The sequence below is a fragment of the Plectrocnemia conspersa genome, unplaced genomic scaffold, assembly GCF_051122295.1.
Source record: "Plectrocnemia conspersa isolate PC_06_02 unplaced genomic scaffold, ASM5112229v1 ptg000009l, whole genome shotgun sequence".
Taxonomy (NCBI): domain Eukaryota; kingdom Metazoa; phylum Arthropoda; class Insecta; order Trichoptera; family Polycentropodidae; genus Plectrocnemia; species Plectrocnemia conspersa.
Window position 1 is genome coordinate 14,144,144 of NW_028277173.1, and position 21,354 is coordinate 14,165,497.

At 33.0% G+C, this 21,354-nt stretch overlaps 1 protein-coding gene across 23 annotated transcripts in view; it reads right to left on the reverse strand.

Moving 5' to 3' along the window:
- Window positions 1-1,099: 1,099 nt before the first annotated feature.
- Window positions 1,100-21,354, reverse strand: part of LOC148231974 (uncharacterized) — a 48,597-nt gene continuing 28,342 nt past the window's right edge. For 22 of the 23 annotated variants that reach the window (XM_088193120.1, XM_088193121.1, XM_088193108.1 and 19 more), the window contains 10 exons: window positions 5,955-6,167; window positions 5,797-5,884; window positions 4,753-4,885; window positions 4,449-4,520; window positions 3,656-3,745; window positions 3,118-3,311; window positions 2,888-3,049; window positions 2,668-2,817; window positions 2,424-2,595; window positions 1,100-2,019 (listed from right to left, as the gene is read on the reverse strand). In XM_088193120.1, the coding sequence (XP_088049246.1) occupies window positions 1,996-2,019; window positions 2,424-2,595; window positions 2,668-2,817; window positions 2,888-3,049; window positions 3,118-3,311; window positions 3,656-3,745; window positions 4,449-4,520; window positions 4,753-4,885; window positions 5,797-5,884; window positions 5,955-6,167 (1,298 nt within the window). In that variant the 3' untranslated portion in view covers window positions 1,100-1,995. Of the gene's footprint in view, window positions 2,020-2,423; window positions 2,596-2,667; window positions 2,818-2,887; window positions 3,050-3,117; window positions 3,312-3,655; window positions 3,746-4,448; window positions 4,521-4,752; window positions 4,886-5,796; window positions 5,885-5,954; window positions 6,168-18,910; window positions 19,242-21,354 lie in introns of those variants that run through there. The other variant, XM_088193131.1, reaches the window with a different exon arrangement.

A 21,354-nucleotide genomic window follows, 5' to 3' on the forward strand; every position in this document is an offset into this window, starting at 1 on the left:
TATATGAAGTTGTAACAAAGAAACCTTTTTACAGACTTCATTGTAGTCAATGGTGACTATATTTAAAAACAAATATATATACATTACAACAATACCGTATAGATTCTGAAACAGGAATTCTAATTAAACGAAAAATGTATAATTTTGTCATCAATAAAAATCGAAACCTTGTAATAACCAAGTTTTTAAAAACCACCCAAAAAATGTAAAAGTTTATTGATTCAATAAATCAGTTGTAGTACTTTTATTTTACTACCAGTAAACCAGCAGTTTTAAACTCAGAATTAGCAGAAGCTTTGAATGTGGAATGCCTTATATATCGCAGATATATGTATTTATGTTCATTGAATTAATATGTAATGTATATTTTACAATGGAATCAAAATCTCATCAAATTATTAATAGTTAAAAAGTTCAAGAACGATTTCTTCCAATTTTTCATATTCTTAAATGATTCGCTTGGAATACAGACTTTGGTATTTATTATCTTTGCTAGTATTTTTGTAACTATATTTACAAAAAAAATCTTTAAAATAAACTTATAAAAAATTAATATCAATAGGCAAGAGGTTTGTGTATTTCTTTCTCGTTTTATTAAATTCCAGTTTACATGAATTTCTTACATATGTAAGTAAGAAGTTACTAAAAAACTTTTCAACAAAAATAAACATACCCTTTCCACAGATTTCACACTAAAACTGCAACAACCAAATCATTATTACAAATAGCAGTTCACTACTACACCTTTAGTAGAAACAAAGGTCTACTCTATAGTACGTATATTATTTAGTAAAATAAATGTGTAAAGTAGTTCACTACATTTAAAAAGAAACCATTGTCAAACAATAGATGTCACTCATACAATAAATTAATTTTATTATTAGTTGTATACATATATACAATGAATATGAAAGGCTTTTACTGACTAGTGTGTGAGAAATTTTTCATTTCTCGATTTCTTTAAAATCATTCCATCATCTCCCAGGGAATTGACCGTAAACACCGTAAATTTCATCTGAGAAAGAGTGTTGCACCAATATCATTGCACTTATAGACATTTCGTCAATGTTTCTAATTCAGATAGAAATAAAACTACAAATTTCAATTTTAATATAAAATCGTTTATTTTTTATATAATGTATGTATGTGCTATAATGCTACATAGATTTTTACCAACTTATGGCAACTGAATAATAGTATTTAGGCGTTTGTATTCGACATTATTACTAAATCATGCATTTATTGCTTCTCATATAAATCGAAAAATATATATGAAGTATATTTACCATATGTATATATGTAATATTTTCACATGTACACAATTACAACACGTGACGTTAGCTTATAAACTTTTTAAAGGCGAAAATGTTCATAGGATAAAATAGGACATGTTCCTTACTTCACATATGGTGCAAAATAACTAAAAACCTATCCATGTAAATATTCTTTTAAAAAAATATAAAACTGTTCACTATTTTTCGATAATTATTATTACATTCTCTTGACCTATATAAATCTCTCATTTTTAAATTTCATATATAAAAATATATATGAGATGCACCATCGACAAGATTCCACAACAACAAAAAACACATGAAACGCATTATGTAGTTGGTGATGTTTCCAAAGCACAAAGGAATGTACAGGTAACAATAACTCACAAGCATAAATGTAAACATACAAAAATATTAGTCAGCTTATGCTTTATGATTTTTAAAAGCTAATGAAAAAATATATATAATTTTATGTAATAAGGCATATATGAATATTTGACGAAATTTATACATTAACTAAAAAAGCATAAAAATATCATCTGTATTTTAATTATTTTATAAGATCAAAAAAATGAAGAATAGCAATAAATTAGTAATTTTAGGATTAAAACGTTAAAAACTCACTTTGCAAATAAAATACAGTTTTTCCCCCATGGAAGAGCATTTTAAACTAACTAGTTTTGGTATTTAACTCAAAACATTAAAGCACATTATGAAATCATTATCCATACCGGATACATGAAATCTGCAACATAATTAAAGTAAGTTTTAATAAAAGAACAGATCACTTCTAAAATTTACATCCACTTTTATATTATTTCTATTAATTACTTTTATTCAAAACGAATGATAGATAAATTTATTTACAAAACTAACCATAAAAGTGCACACAGCACTAATTATTATAAGTACAATATCTACATCTTCATATTTATAATACATTCAGTCCCTTTCAATTTTTTTTATTCTTTTCAATTTTCATACAAATTTTCGTACGTATATATTTCACAAAATTATATCATTCAGCATAATTATATATAAATAAATACAATGCACATTGACCGTCGCAATGTGAGCGCTCATCGTTTCTAATGAAATAATCTAAAATAAAAAATGGAAAATACATATGTATATAATTATTTAGCCTACTTTATTAATGAGTTCATCGCAAATAGAGGTCAACTCCTCGCAATTCTTTGTTTTTTGAGCTAAACTCTCTTGAAGTGATGTAATTTGAATTTCGGACTTTTTCAACATGGCTTGGTATTTTATTATCTCCGCTTGGCTAGATTTTCTAACTGCGTCAATTTCTTGACTAGCTCTGTAACAAATTAAAACATAATAAATATCTTTTTGGACAACAAACAAATATTAAATCAAATTATCAACTAACTTATCGAGCTGACTCATAGCGTGTTGCCGTAATTGTTCATATCTTTCCGTTTGCTTCTTTAAATTGTCCTCATTTCTTACCAGAGTTTGCTTAAGTATGTCTTCGTTAGTCTTATATGTATGTATAACAGTTTTGCATCTTTCATATTTCCTAAAAATTAACATAAAGATATTATTTTTTCCCTAGATGGAAAATGTGCGATAAACTTAGTAGTACATACGCATGAATATCATTAAACGAATGTTCAATATTAGCTAGATGCGAGCTTGCTTCGTCACGTTCTCGGATAAGTGTTGCCCGTTCTTCGAGCCATTGTCTCTTTTCTACTTCGCGTTCGCCAATCAACTGAGACATGGTGCGTTCGTATTCTTCCATCACCACACTAAAATCATAACTAACATTAACCACAAATCTAAAAATAAAAATCATGAATTATGAAAATATACAAACCTCATTTGCCTATGATTTTTATTTTTTTCATTTACACGTTCAATGAGGGCCTGCTCCCTCTCTGTACTTTCCGACAATTGTTGCTGTAAACTACAGACCATTTCTTTGGATTTTTGTAGTTCCTGCTCTTGATTGCCCCACAATTCTTTTACAGATTGCAACTCTTTCAAAAGCTGTGGATCCATTTCAGGTTCCTATTGACAAATAATGACGAAAGAACAATTTATATAAAGTTTGAAAATAAATATACCAAACACACACAACATAAATTAATTAATATGTTATATACAAATTAAATTAGATATTAGAGTAAATTAACCAAACCTTTGTAAACCATTGGATTATATAGTTAATAATATTAATTTAATATATATAATAATTTATAATATAAATTTTGAATACATGACAAACATAACTCTTTGATATTTGAAACAAATCTATTTTTTAATAAATTTACAACATATAACACAGCAAGGTGTAATTCAGCCCCTTTGAAGACTAAGCAGTGCAAACACGCATTATAACCAGTGTGAATTACCTTCGGCTGAATAACAGGTGGAGGCGGTGGTGGTGTATTAAGTCCTAAGTTGATCAAACGGTCTATTGCTGCAATAGCCGGTGATGATGGCTGAAATTTAAATGAGTATGTGACGAGACATGCATAGAAGTCGAAAATAAAACCAAAAGACAATGAATAAAGAGGGGAGTATATAGTTTGTATATTGAGCATGTACATGGAACTCTTCATATGTTCTTCTAAATTATTTGGAACGCTTCTTATTGTACATATAGACAAAAAATTATAAATCCTTCACCATGAGTATTAGAGGTACTTTTATGAATATGTTTAATAATAAATTTATTATCCAACTAATTTAATTAAAATTTATTAAATACTACTGAAAAATTGAATGACTGTGTCTTTAGATATCAAACTCGTCCAAATCACTAATATATCAGGTTGAGAAAACCTTTATTTTAGTATATTTATTATTATCTCACTAAGTGTGTTGAAAATATTTCTTCGAAAAAATCTAGCAAATGGTACAAATAAATTTAACGTTTGAAAATGAAGACAAATAAATATGATCATGAACAAAGTTTATTTACGTTCCAATTGATAAATATATTAAGAAAGTTTATTTACATTATAATTGATAAATATCTTATTGACCATCGACCGATTGATTTAGGCGAATTTGACATATAACGAGACACTTAATAATGTAAGAAGGAATAGATATACATATGTAATAAAATATATATTGCAGTTAAGAATGATATTTTCAATATAATACATTAGGTTAGGAATAATTATAATGAAAACTCACCATAGAGACTTTTGATGGTGGCGGCGGTGTACAGGGCTGATATTGCCTCGCATTTTTTGCTGGAGAAACCACCTAAAAGTAATAAATTATGTTCAATAAAGAGTAAAAAAAACACTGCAATGCAGATGCCTATTTTATTAAAAAATCTATTTACAAAAGATTCTTCATTGAAACACTCATGGCAAAACGCCAAATTAATCCTTTTGAATCAGATAATAACAACATCAGCTATCGTTACATAATAATACAACACGCCGGATCAAAAATCTCTTCGATTAGACTCATAAAAATAATATTTTATTACCTGAGTTGGTTTCTCTGACATTTGCAAGCTGGTGACGCTTTGCGGTATAGCAGGAACGCTCGCTATCAAAGGCTGCGTAGTCTGACTTTGTAATGAAAGTAGACCGAGACTCTGCTCTACGGATGACATAGTTCTGTAATTGCAACAAATTATTATAGTGGTGAAATAAAAGCTAAAATTGTAATACAGTTATGTTTTACTTTAATAGAAACATCACTAGATGTCGCTATTATTTTATCATAATCACTTAGAATGCCGATTTAAGCACCGAAGTATACAAGTTTTTTTTAGGAAAATGGGATAGATGAAGTGGTTTTCGGTTACCGTTTACTAGAGACATATTTTGTACATAATTGCAACTTTTTAATTAGGTGGTAAATAATTATTGTACATAAAGTAATTAATAGTTGCAATTAAAGTATGTATCTTTGGTGATAATCAGGCTTTTTAATTAATAGTGCAAATTATTAGATTTTACTATCGACGGTAATCAAAATAAGGACCTCTTAGAAGTTATGAGCAAGAGCATTTATCTACTTTTAACATTATAAGATAATACTTTGATTTTACATTAACCCTTTGAGCCATACATGTATGGTGGACATATAACTAAAGAAATAATATTTTTTTAATTTGATTTAATAAAAATGATTTATATAGAAAATAATACAAATAAATTAAAAAGTACGAAATAAATGAACATTAATTTTATAAAAAATATTGTGAACTTTTAAATTGATATAATAAAAGATGCCTGAAAAGCCAAATAATATATAAAAATAAATTGACGAAATTTAGTAACAAAAGTATTAAAATAAATAATTAAAACACACTAATTCAAAAAGTATTGAAATAAATCAATGCAATAAAACGTTGAGAACAACTATTTTTACTATAAATGCAATAAATAAATAACACCAGAAATATTTATGGATAAATACGTCAAATTAACTCACTCCCAGGTGTATACTAACAAATTAACAAATATGTATAATAAATTAACTCACTACTCAAAGGGTTAAGATTTAAAACAATTATATTTACCCTGATGCTTTCCCTTGCTCGGCACTTTGAGTTATACTGGAATCAGAACTACAACTCTCGGCTAAACCACTCGATGAACTCACATCATCTGAAAAAGAGTGTCATAATTATTATTACTAAATTTTATACAGCATAATATCAAAGCCTAAAAAACTCACCATTGACTTTACGTATAGATGATTCTTCGATCCTCGACCGTAGATCCGTTTCTCTTCCCGGCCTCACGCCTTGAGGCAATCGGTTGACCAAAGGATCAAATTTAACAAAGAGGCTCTCTTTTCCAAAGTCGCGCGTTGGCACACCGGAATTTGCTCCTGTCGTTGAATTTCCACAATTCAAGAGGAAGTCAAATGCAGCTGGATCTTTGAATACTGAAAATATAAAGAAAATACAAATTAATCTTACAGTGTCAATGAATGAATGGTAAATGTTCGAATGTATCAATAATTGACACTTGTTTACGACCTGATTCAATAATAAAGATTTGCTAAACGGTCATGCACTGACGCACACACGCAGGCAAATAGTTGACCAATAAATTGCTTTGGACAGGTATCGCGACTTCCTGTATGCTATTGTCTGTATATAGCACAAAGAGCATGTTTGATATATTAGCTGTTAACAGCAGCATCACAACAGGTGTGATCACAGACACAATGGATGTTTTGCATGATTGAACTTTGTGTAACATCTGTTTTTAAAACAGTGTCTAACTTATTTGCACTGCATTTGGTCTGCGAAGGTCTCGCAAACCATATTGCAGGCTGCGAATGATCGTGACATACTTACATCCACAGGAAAATGCATAAAAAAACTTTGCAAAAAATATATTTAAGGACTTTGCTCCTACAACAAACCATCTCAACTAACAAATTTATAAAATTTAACCTTGATTCGCTTCTAGAGCAATTTTCCGACAGAGTTCACACCTCCGCGAGCGAAAAAACAGTAAAAATAAGATGGGCAATTGAGATTAGAGAGGAGAGAACGATGGTAAGAAATTAAAACAATTGAAATTTCTGCCGCATCGTACATAATAATCATCATACTCGCAAAGTAAGCGGATGTATGAGTAATCGCGCATAGTTGAAGCTCATATAACGAAGTATAGTGATGTGACACACAAATTGACATTTAGCGAGAAAATGTAGTTTTCGCTATCTATAGAGCTCTTCATCCAATTAGCCCGGCGAACTGAATGTGTCCAATTGGAGGCAAAAAAATAATAATTAAAAGACACGGCGTGGGATGGTGACACCAATTAGATGTTGACGATCTGGAGCAATGTTATACGAATTCTCCTCCCAGACTCGAGTAATGCACCACACTCTCCATTCGGACATCTGTCACCAGAGTTTGTTTTTCGATTCGTTTTTGAGCCGCTCTGTGCGTCGCGAGTTTTTTTAGACGGTCTCGGATGCGTAACCAACAGCACACATATGTTTCTAAAACAATTTAGAAACCGAGATAAGGATAGTTTGAGATAACGCAACAATGGCCAGTTAAAATATTTACTGTTGTGTAACACCACATACGCCCATCGAACTATCCAAACAAACAGATTTTAGACAAGTTTCCATATACAAGCGCAGAAATTAGAACTTGAGCAATATACACTGCTTATATGGAAAATGCGGTCAAATGTTTAATAAAAAGTGCACTCGAATACTCCGAATTTCGTTCGGTGGTTCAATGAATAAATGGATAATAAAAAGGAATTTAGTCAACAGAAGGAAAAAACAGTCGCCTAAGTCTCACACGTGTGACTTTGGAGTTATGCCGTCTACTCCGCGGCATAATTAGACGCAATTTACAATATTGTCTTCGTAGGCAGCCTGCCAAACGCGCGTAGATGAACGAGCCTGTTTTTTTTGCCGACAAGCGAAAAAAAGCAACACTAGATTGAGCTGGATAACCGTAATTGCGGTCGAGCACGAGCGCGAGGTTCGCTCACGCGATGAACAGAGCGAATCTCGAGAATGGTCCAGTGGTAACAAAACCAGAAAGATAATCATAGAACGTATAACAGCAGCAGCACCGCACCGGGGCGAAAGCAACTCAATATCTAAAACTGCTTTCGAAGATCCGAACAGTCCCGAGTGAAGCAAGGAGCTCATCGATCAAACTACTTTCTCGACTCGGGGCTATACACAGCCGACGACTTTTTCATACTAAGCCTTAAACGGCGATAGTGTCAAGATAGGGAAAAAATAACTGCGTCACTAAGATCAAGGTGTTATAACGTGAGAAATCACGCGCGTAAGATTCAAGGTGGCATATATCGATTTCGATTGCAGATTGATTGCAATACCCGAGACTCGTAGATTGATTTCGTCTTCAAAAATAAACGCAAAATACTCGTGATTGCGTGAGAACAGGCGCTAAAACAAAGGAGACACTTTCTCTCTCACCGCAGAGACAAACGCAATAAAACACTTGAAGATAATCACATCTCTGTTTTAGAAATCGAACGCTGCTTGATGAATGTATCTACTATCAATATTCACCGTCAGCATTTTATCGCCGCGATAATTTATCTCCGCAAAAATAAGTAATATTAAAAAAAACATTATTTATCTAGTTAAAAGATAGAAAGCATAATTTTAAATTAAAATATCGAAAAAAACATATTATTTGTTTTAAACTATACCATACTTAACAATAAGCCATGTATGCACTATTTAAAATAATATGTCAAGACTATGAATTACTGGAGAAGTAAAATATTGAAAGTGAATGTTCCTAACTTAAACAAGTAAAGGATATCCTACAAAATCGAAATCAGCGTATGGTTTCGTAAGTGCATGCATGTGTATTTATATACGCAAATAATTATGCACGTATATATTATATTATATATATGTATACTATATCGAGCACGTTCGAACGGTATATCGCATCTGATAAAGGTATCGGCGATAAACAATGGAATTACAAAACATGTACTACCTATTACTTTAATTACTGTTAAGTGTAGACTTTCCTATTTAAGTTTTGCAATTATCCATAACAATTCGTACAATTTCGAATATTTCATTGTAACCCGGTTTTCTTTATAAAACAATGGTTTACTACAAATATTTAAATACATATTTCAGATCCGACGCAGATCAAGTTGTATGACTAAAATTGAGGTAAAATTGAACAAGGGCGGATTGATGCCGTGCATTTTCGTGTAAAACGGCCAACTTACGCAAAAAAATCGGTAGCCTCCACAGACTCGTGAACTGCAGGGTAAGATTTAATTTAAAAATTAAGGATGAAAGTACCGACGTCTCTAATAACACTTATTAGACATTAATTCTAATATAAAATAGAAGAGGATTTGCTATTTTATGATTCACTACCTTCGCGTACTATAGCTGAAGCCATGTTTAATAGTTTGTATCATTTTATAAGCAAAAATGAAATCGAATGTATAGTGTGTTGAAATTTGCACTGACAGAACTCATGCAATGCCAGGAAAATGAAATGGATTGATTGCTTTTATTAAGAGTATCGCACCTCAAGTCAATATGTCAATAGGTTTAGGAAAAAAAACATTGGATGAAGTTGGCAATTTTATTAAGGCTCGTCCACTTAATTCCTCAGTTTTTAAAGTTAGTTAGTAAGTCAACAAACGTATTTTTAGCACTCAGCGATTTTATATAAACTTTCAATTACTAGCTCTCTAATGAAACATTGCAGATTTTTGTTAAACATCTAATGGTTCTAAAAATCAGCTTTAGGAATTATTTTTCCAGTCCTGATTCTGGCAACAACTGGATTAGAGATCGATTGAACGTAGAAGTTACTAATACTAAACATTTATTTGTATTTAGACAAGATATTCTCGTTTAATTGTCATGAGATACATCTTTGAAACTACAATTCAACAAAACTTGACTCATAATTTTTTGAAACTAGCGTTAATGACTGTGACCAAAAATAATCATTCATCAATAAGGATAAACTAGACAATAGTGTAAATGATGGGACCACACAAAGGCCCTCGTTACGAATAGAAAAAATGATTTCACATAAATAACACGCAAGGATTCTCCGGTGCTTTGAATGAATATTCTTGTGTTACGAAACGGTCACAGGAAACAATATATATCACCGGAAGACAAAAACACCGTAAGGTCGCAATATTCCCGTTGTACAATTCGACCTCGGTGATGTCCAGCAAGCAAATGTCACTTTCTAAAGACGTATACATATGTTGATGTTCTAAGAAGCGAGTGCAACAATTGGCTGGATGATCTCTGCATCACTTCCCCACCACTGCTCGGAGAAAACGATACTCGCCCATCATAGCAACTCGCAATATAATATAATAAATTATTAGTTACTAAACCTTAAAGTTACTTCTCAGATCTGATAGCCATGTACTCGCAAATAAAGCCCTACAACTATTTTATGTTTTTTATTCTATATGGTAATAAAAATCTTCATTTCTATAAATGCGCAAGAATATTAATTTAAATAACCAGCGATACATTTTTACTTATATTTATCAATTACTGTGAGATATTTGAGCCAGAAATTCTCAAGAACAATGTAAAATGGGGTGGGGTCCGCAAATAAGAAGGAACTGACATTAAATATCTCCACGTCGATGTACAAGGTTCGCAACTCGACAACAACTGTAGTACATTTTACCCAAACAACAGTCATTCCCAATATATTCTTGGAAACATTAGATGAAAGTCGCAACCCGATAACAACCATTTATTCAGTGAAGATTAATCCAAACATCAAGCGATATCGCCGATTAATATTAAAAAAAAATAGATTAGGAATAAATCGACTTGCTTCATTAGAAACAGAAAGCACTATTTTGTAAAATTAAGAAAACACAGTTCCTCCTACGCACGTACTCAAAATATTGACAATGGACTCTTTATTTCCTGGTTAACTCCGCGATTAGCGGCGCTGCGCTAACAACACCGAGTGCGTCCACCGACCAACTAACTACAGCTCCTAAAATGCAAACACAAAAGTCGCATTTGTACTTGTGCAGTAAAAATGTGACCGTGTGGATATCGAACCGTCTGCGGGGGTTTTCTCGGAGCGATGAACTTTTCTCTCGGCGTCCACCAGAAATTGAGTCGGACGAGAAGATGCACCGCACAAATAATGTGGGCGAGACGTGTTCTCCTACGAAATCCGACTTTCGATTTTTCTTCTTTCTACGGAGAGTTCAAGGACTCTGCGCAAGTACTGACGGACGTCGGCACCATAATGACTATTATGTACTAGCGATAAAGCAATACGGATCGCGTGCGGACATCGCCGAAAAGATTGCAGAAAAAATAATAGCTAATGTAACGCTCTTATGTAGAATTACAAACCAATTATTCAATTAAAGTGTCTTCAACTGGTATGAATTTTCTAAATACATCTATATAATACAGTCGACGGCATAAAAATGAAAGGCAGTCTTCGCATCCCAGATTTTTAAAGCAACTTTATACATAAAGACCAACGAGCCGAGCAAGTGACGTTATTATCGTCATCGCGATGGCATTCGTTGCAAATTGCATCGGTCACGTTCTCTAATTGGCCGGTAAGTCATATTTTGTCATCGTGCATCACGAACATATTTTGGTACTAGTAGCACTTCTGATGGTCCGTTTATGAATTACATATATACGTATCTAATTTGTAACAGTAACATCTGTTTTCAACGAATTAGATAAACGTCGCGCTTAAACTACTTAAACTACTTTAACTAGCATGTTTAATCAGAGAAGAGATGACAGCTACGTTAAAATATCATTGTAACAATGTGGTAATTTGATAGTGAAAATCTTAAAATAGCTGCTGAATGATCACGGCCTTATCGTGTCAATTCTCAGATACGTGATTTATCAAAAGACGTTTTATCTTCTTTATAGCAGTACGAGCGGATGCATTCGTTCAATCGAGCGAACTCAAACTTTGATATTACGCCAGAAGAACGAGCGCTTGGCTGCCTACACCTATGTAAGGTCAAAATCCTACCACATCGAACAATTAATTTAACGTAAAGCCGTTGAGCCGTTACTTTCGGCTACGCCCTTCGACGATTACAGGTGGAAAATTTAGTTTAACGATGAGCACCACCAATATTTTAATTCACAAGGTCGATACGAGTATCATATCATCGTTTTAAATATAATATAAACGATGAATACTGAACGCTTTTGCAGCGTTAACGGACTATTAATAAAAAGGCACGCCCGGTGACTGGCGGTGGCTAGACCGCGAGACCACGCATAGGAAAATTCTCATCGAAAAACCATTTAACGACAAAACCATAAATTATAATATTTTGGATTGCAAATGTATGAGTTCCGAGAACTATACGTAAAAATAAGTTTATGCGAGGTAATAAAGTACGTGAGCTAAATTTATTTCATACTCAGAAACATACAAAATCCCGGATTTAAAGGCAGCGTGATAAAATTGTTATTAAATAATACGTATATGACTAATACGTATTCATATAACTAAAAATATAGTAAAAAGTCATGTGAATTGCAGACTGTAAATAAAGTTGCTCGATTAAAAACGGGACATTAATGACGGTTTATTATTTTACCTATTTGTAAACCGGACAAATCATTTTAAACTAGACAGTATAACACTTTCGTATTAAAAAAAAATAATTCACAAAATTCGTTCGTTCTAAGAACAAATTTGATTTGAGCGAGTCACAATACGCATAATGTAAATAATCTATATCATATTTGCTTTATGTGACGCCTAGAATCGATATCAAACATATCACGATTACTTATATGCAAAAAAAATGGCACTGCATTTGCTAAGCTAGTATTAGTTTGATAAAACTAAAATAAAACAACCAGTGATGATTTTAAAAAAATACTATTGCTGTATATTTAGTAAAGAAACCATAAAAATTGAAAGGTGTTATATTGAAACTAGACGTCACATATGATCCATTATTATCATACAATGTCGTGCGTTGTTTGTACACCATCATAATATTATCAAAAACGATTTGAATAACCTCCTTCGACGCGCACATTCCACACACTATGAATGACCAATTATTCAAGGCGTAGTTTATGTACGCGTGTTATTTGAATAAACATCGAGAGTCCCTCTCTGCGAGCGTAAGGTCTTTATCAAGGGTCACCAGAGTGGAGACTGTGTAGGATGTGTCCGTTTGCGTACACCGACGCGACGTGCTCCATATACGGGCACCGAGTGTATTGAGAAAAAAATGAAATAAAACATGCACTCAAGGAATTCGCAAGTGCTGCCTCCGTATGCGTAAAAAATGCCGTCCTCTCCTAATACGCAATGTTTAACAATCCACTCCAAAAGTATCCGCACAACGAGCGATCCGAACAAATTGTATATTATATGGTTTCGAACATATCATACCGAAGCAGAATTGCTTTACATAAAAATTGATAAAGGAAAAAACTGACAGATAAATTCCATATTGTCGCTCACCCTCGCAAACTTTCAATTGAAATAAAATAACCCCAACGTAATAACTTACAGAAATGAATCATCAAGCCACGCCTTAATAATAAAAAATTAGACAGATGCGCTTTTCTTTTAAACACCTCATATACAAGGTAGATTTAAATAACATTGAAATAATTCATGCAAAATAAATAGCATGTTATTTAAATTTTATTTAAAAATAAAATTCATCCATCTATATAAAAAATAACGTATGTCTATGCATACTCTATATACAATCATACGCATGTTTACCAATATTAAAATTTGCGTAGTTACTCTTAAAGATCTTACTCAATACATAGGCACTCTCCAGATTGTGATTTGTCGGTTGAATATTTAAGGCTCGTCTCCAATGAGGAGAGCGCAGACACCGGCACGCCTGGCAGACGCGCCCTTACCGACAGACGCGAAGATACGGCCTGAGACTCCCGAACACGATCATTGCAGCAAGAGGAACTGAACACGAGACACTGTCACTGCCACCTACTAAACCCCTGCGGATATTCTACGGACATCATCCCTGCGCCATCTTCTCCACCACTGCTCAGAGAAAACGATACTCGCCCATCATAGCAACTCGCAATATGTAATACAATCTAATAAAATTCTCACTAGTTTCCACCTGCGTCTTACTGCGAAGTCACGCCCCTCAGGGTTAGAATACGCGAAATATGCTAGCTTGAAAAGTGACGCTGAAGATAAATACTAAAAATCCCGTGTAAACTTAAGCGTTTGAATCTCCACTTCTTGCGAATAAATATGAATTAAAGTAGACTGAAAGCAAGGAAGGGGTAATCTGGAACTTGATAAGAATGGCTGACTCTCCGACGATACTTGTATTATATATAGGCGAATCACTTTGTAATTTAATTTCGCACTCGAGCAATAAAACCGAAAATTTTGCAATAAGTCGTGCTCGACCAGCAATTTGATTCGAATTAAACAACATGGCCTGAATTTCACTTGTTTTTTATGCTTCACACTATATCTTCTTTGCTGAGACATAATCCTATTAGCGCAATCTTGTTATGAATGGACATAGGACAGCTCGCGCCGATCGTTAACCCGGACCCGAAATTCCCGACCGCGCGTTTCGAATTCTCGGACGACATGTTTAAGTCCCCTTAGTCACAGTACCGCGAATAAAATGGTACAAATCTCGCGAATGCCCAGACGGCGCACCGTCGCTGCATTCATCGCGAATCCCGAAATAGCCGCCACTTCCGGCCGGCCAGTAGAAGTCCATAAACCGAGATCTGCCCGCCGGGAAATCCGGACTTAGATGAACATCGACTACTGAGTAACGGTACGCAGAGACGCGGCACTAGCCTACATGATCAGCGGATTCGAACGATCTTATCGAGTATGCCGAATTCGAAAAGTGGGACGGACGGCAGACGATCGGCTATAGGAAAACAGAAAACAGCCGAAATATTCCCGTCTCACGAACCCACATGATTGTACAATATTTTAAGGCCCGCAGTCGCCTAATGTTCATTTAATTGTTTGTTCAAACACTATAATTTAAAATGAGATTGCGGCACAATAAACAATTGATATTAATGCTTGAACATTTTATTCGACCCACTAAAAACGCTTGGTTGATTTAAAATACGTTTAAAATACAACAATCCATCTGATTGAGAGCAAGTATGGTATTTGTTACTATTTGTGAAGCATATAAACTTAATTGATAGGACGTGGTTCTCAATTTAAAACAGCGATTAAGGAGGCCGCATATGATTCATACTATGACAGTGACGTCTTGTCGGCCTAACCTCTCCGACGAGAGGGTCCAGTGACATAAGCATTCCTGGTCACGCTAGCTGCAAGATAGAAATGTAGACAAACTCGCAGAGTATGAGAACTGACCTACAACTTAACGGTTCGCCTGACAAATAAAAAACAACAGTTTTAAGTATTAAGAAACGAGCACATCTCATTTAATTAGTATCTAAATAAGGATTACAATCAAGGTGCTTACCCTTAATAAGCGGCAAACCTCCGCAATGAGGAATAACGTCGATTAAAAAAATATTGCACAATTGAATTTGGTAGAAAATGCTTTGCTTTGAAAGCATTACATTCATTTATGAACAAAATAAATTAAGTCGAAGTTGACTCGAGACTTGATTAAAGCAAACAAACCATGTGCGGGCGATAACTATTTAAGAAGAAAAATACTTTCTTGAAAATATCTATGCACATCGTAATGTTTTATAATCTTGTTTTACCATATTAACCCACCGTCGAGATTATTTTAAAACTATGAGTTAATTTATAACAGCTTGTAAGTGAATATGAATTGAAGAATTGCAAATCATATAAAAAACGCACTTTCATAAAAGAAAAATCAGAAGAAATACGCTTTCATCGAAGAAAGTGCAATTGAAAGTTGAAAATAGCCGGCACTTAAGGATAGCCTTATCATGCATCCCTAAGTGCCGGCTGATGCTTTTGGATTCATTTTGGTATAGTTCTTAGAGAAACCTCCACAAAAGTATAGCTTAGATTCGTGAAAAATTAAATACATACACACTATCGATCAATAACATTGCTTTAAATAATAATACCATAAGTATTTCGAAATTTTGTGACATGCTTCGAAATATTTATGGTATTCTACCGCATGGACTTTTTTTATTGACAATCCATAAATTCAGTCAATTTTCTAGCGATATGTTATCTCTACTGTAAACTCGTCGAAGATTCCAGATAGGCTTTCGCCATCAATTCCACAAATCCGATCTCTATATATTGTAAGCTATATGTAAACTTTGTAACAATAATCTACTCCAATAATACCAATTATATATTTCAGAAACTCATATTATTATATAATAACTAACATATGTAAAATTGCCTTCTACTAATATGTATAAACTACTTGAGAATTATCAGCGAAGCTGAATTCGTTTAAAAAGTGACACATACTTTAGGTCAAAAATTTTAGAATATTACGCCAAAACTACAGGAAAGATTTAAACGAAGTTTGCAAAACAACGCACTGAAAGCACGATTTACAACGGCGAATCATATGAAGCCCTGTAAGTTAAGAGGATCGTTACTGACGAATGTCCACCATCGGGATGACATAATAATAGCTATATATACATATGGCTACACCACCGGAGACACATGCTAAAGAAGAGCGGCATTATTTTATGTGCAACAGCAACGAAAGTAAGGCTATTCCATACAGTATGTGCTCTGTGGCAGACTGTACTAGAAACCAGAGAACATGCACAATACATTATTATTGTATAATTAGTAAACGAATCATTGAAAGATTTCAGACATCAAAAATTGCCAAAGCAAATGGAATTTGTGTACAAATTCTTCGCCATCTAATTAATCAGAAAAGGAAGTTGGATGAGTTCATAGGATATTGTGATATTAATGCAGGTACTACCAAACAAAAAAAATATGAATTTGTTATCACATCAAATATAACTACATATAATAATACCTCTTACGAAAGAAACGTACAGGTATTAAAAAATATTCTCATATTATGAAAAGATATTGTTCTCTGATAACTTAAATGAAGTATGTATTTTTTTAGATACGCATGCTTATCAACCAATACATTAATTATGACTTCCAATAATTCAGACCCACATACATTTCAATATGCAAAAAATACTTATTATTTCAATTTAAAAAAAATGACATTAATTGTTGTTTACCCCTGCGCGTGTTAAATAAGTTCATAAGCAAGAAAGACTTGTAAATGAGGAAAAACGTTTATTTGAAAATTTATTTTTCCTATATTTTTAAATTCAAATAGCTTTTTCTAAACTTGACGTCGATTAATTCATGACTTATGTTCTACTCTTTATAAAAAAATGTCGTTCTTGCATTAAGCTCAAATAAAATAAAAGACATCTTAAAAGTTATTATAATACAAACAAATTATACTGATTCTGCATCTGCATTACACTTTATAAATAGCCATAAAAATAAACATTCGCAAAGATGAACATAAATCTAACATTTTTAGACATGTAGATAACATCAAAAAACCTCCGTGAAAACTACTTCCATATAAATATCAACAACTGGGTAGATACTAGTTAAAAAGTATGGAATAGTAATTTCATTCCTCCCAAAAGCGAAATGAGCATAATAAAAGAGGCAATTCATTGAAGACGATTTCCACGCTTTGTATTATTTATAAGAAAATGTTTCACTGCGCGACCAGTTGAAGCAATCATCTATAAAATTTATAAAAAAAAGACCAATTAACCATCGACATCACCTTTAAATAAAATAGCAATTGAAAGTAACATTTAAATCTTCGCCACTGGTTTGACATAGGGCAAGAGTCGGCAGGAAGAACCAAATAAGAGTATCAAAATGATTTAGAATTTTCCAAGAGCTTTTTAAGGGAGTGTCTGTAACCTTTAGTTTAAATAAAATTATGAGCTGCGCAGAATATGTCAGTTTCCCACTGGCAATATAATTTAAAACAATAATGACTAGTGGATATTTTTCCATAAACTGATGAACTTTTTCAAATTGTTGTTGGCTGAGTTCTGGATATTTTAATTATAATTTGCTATTTTACCCATTCGTTTTTAATAGTCAGAAATTCATTTGATCATGTGCTATAAAAAAATATTTATTGCTGTGATTTGCTATTTTATTTAACAAAAATATCAAGGCCTAATTTTCAATTAGACCGTTAATTTTAAATTAGTTATTTAAATTATAGAGTGAGATATAAACGATAATTTACATTAGACAGTATGATAGTTTATTTGACCGTGCAGAGCAAAATTTTCTAAAAAGCAAAGACAATTTAAATGAGCAATATATAAAATGATTGTTCCATAAAACGAACTGTTTGTGCATTACTGTTGGACAGATTAGGTGCGAGCGAGCATTGGTCAAAACAGTGAACAGTTTTGAATAAAAGCAACGAATCCTTTTCCAAGGAAAAATCCGAAGATTTACCTAAAAAGGTAAACGCGATAGATTGCCCTCACCCCCTCCAACATTAGCCCAAATATTCAACAATATAATGTATCTAAAATGCACACTAGATAAATAATTATATTATGTCTATATCTATAATTAATGAAAAATAGCAGCTAAAAGTGTAACGCTAAAAGATTTCGATAATCGGGTTTCTGCAACCAGCACAGGCCAGTGGTATAAGTCAGTAACTAATAATCGAAAGACCCGAGTTCGAATCATATTTTGATGATTGTTATATAATTATAATTCCGATCAATTCCTAGATTTTCCCAAGCTCGCGGATGAATAATTAAAATAAATCGAGCAAGATCGAGCACAGTGACGTTTACTGATTGTAAGCTGTTACGTGTTACACATTGTTTTAAAAGTTTGATATCACACTACATACTTATTTAGTAGTTGTTGATTGTGTTCACTTAGTTGCATTCGGCAAACGCCTCTAATATTGCAACGGATTATTTAAAATAAAATAATAAAAAAACAGTTTAGGGAGGAGGCTTATTATGACATCATCGGACCCTTCATCACATTTTATTTAACTATTTTAACGGTTTTAGTGTCAATGCAAACAACAGCTTTAAACATGACCACAGATTGAACAATAAATAAACTAATCACTGAACAATTTATCGCACGACGTTTCGCTTTGTTTACTTCGTACATAAAAAAATGCACGTGCATTCCCAATGAACTCGACCGCCTTTCGAGACGTTCGTTTGTTGTATAAATACAACAAGCACCGTATCGAACCGCGTTGTCATCGACGAAACCAGGAAAAACTCGACAGCGGAAAACCGCACAAGTGCCGCATGGAGCTGCGCCGCATTGACGAGACCGGACGATGTATCACGCCGTCCGTACCGTTATCGCCGATCGATAGCCGCCTCCGCTTCCGACGTAAGACACTCGCTCACGTCAGATGGACGAATCTGACATGGGAACGCACAGGCACAACACCACCGACCTCACAGCACGGCCGGTCTTCGCCGACTGACTCACGCACGCGCGCACTACAGCGGACATGCCCGCGGATCAGCTTTTCATTTGGCCACAACAATATAAAAATCGCTTATCAACCACGACGAACATGCCAGGCATTCTCGCTCATTTAGACCGACAGCGGACGTTTATACGTCGCACAAACACAAACGCGGTTTGAATCATCGTCTGCGCATGCGCACTCTAACGGCGGTTGCTTAATTTATTTGAATAACTGTCAAAAGAAAGTTTTTGTATTGTAATATGATAATATGAAGCAATGTGACCCGATAGCTATATTATATCGCAACTTTCAACGATTTACGTCGATAAGATGAACATTTTCACAACAATTGTATTTTACGAGTGAAAGTCAATAAGCAAGTTACAAATTAAAGTAACAACATACGTTTGTCAATAAGTGCAAAACGGAAAAGCAGCTGATGCAAAATAGCGGCGCTTCTTAATGAGTGTACCGTTATTAATTAATAATTATGTACGAAGAATATGCATATATAATTCGATATAAAAGTTCACTAAAGAATGCAAAGTATCATCGAGATTGTATATCCCCGAACTTGCTCATAGTGATTTACTTTTCATTTCCTCCTCCATAAACAACATATTTCGGGGAACACTTCTGACAATTAAAGGAATAAGTAATTATTTTGGGATCCTTTTATATTAAATGTTGTTTTTAAGTTGAATGGTTAGTTATATTTTAACTATATGTTGTTATAACAGAGAACGATAATTTACCCCTGATATGCATAAAAAAATATAAAATATATACAATTATTATAAAGTCACACATAATTATTCGAATGTGAATGTATGTGATAAAAAGATGCAGTTTCGGTATTATCGTAATGGCGGGTTAATAACCACAATCGGAAAAAAATACTGAATGTTTGTGGTCAAGTTACCGTTAATTTTTTTTTAATTACTAATGTATGCTCTAAAAAAAACAATTATTTAATTTATTGCCATTTCTAACTCGCTTGCTCACTTTCCCTCACGTATTTTGTTCATTAATCAGAGATTAAATATAAACAAATTTAAAATTACAATTAAAATATAGTTTTTTTATAGTCACTTATAAAAATATAAGATAATCAGATACAAAAAAGTCAAATCATTCATATAAATATTAAGATTGATGATTAATTACCTACAAATAATGACAAACTTCAATAGATTATATCGTACGAGACGTTGAGAGTTCATTTTAACAAGGTTTCGTTTCTTTATCATAACAATATTCTTCAAACCTCGAAGAGTAACATATAATAAAGACGACTCCAGAATAAATCACAAAACATTTAAAATAAATTTTATATCAAATGCACTGGGAACTCAACACACAAGGCGTTATCTCCGACACCCTAACAATTCAGTAATCCGAATTTTGTCTTTATGCAGGTAGTCTTGACAAGGGTTTTGATAAGTTTTACATATTAATCATCTTTATTTGTTTCTTAAGCACTTCTCGGTCACATTACATTTTTAAAAAATGTCTCAAAAACTTCTTTCATGGACCCAACCTTTCCTATGCAGCACTATAAAAATATGCAGTCATTATAAATATTTAAAAATATTCGTACAAATTTAATTTTTAACAAAAAAAGGCTATAATAATTATCTCGAGAAATTTGCTAATTTTTGAGATGAGAATTCACAAAAAACAAATTTCCAAGTTAACTCGGGAATGACTGGGAAGAAGTTAAATTACCTAACCGGTTGACGGTTAATGTTAGTTTGTCCTTAATATTCTTAACGCATCATAAATATAATGTATCTAAAGTGATATAACGATGACTTAAAGTGTAAATTGTCTAACTCCACTTTTGGGTGAAAATTACTTAATAATGTCATCTTGTACCTTTAATCGAAATATACATGCTCAAAAATTACTATCTCTAAAATCTGCCATTTATAGCCATCGATATCTATTTTACATAATAATAGTATAAAATCTTTGTTGTTAAAAATAAAATGACAGCACCCTGAAAAAAACATTATTATCAAATAAAAATCAACAAAAATTTCCCTTACTCTCCTCTGGTCTACATTTTTCTTATAAATTTTCTAGAAATTCTGAAATAACTTGGAACGGTACATATAGGG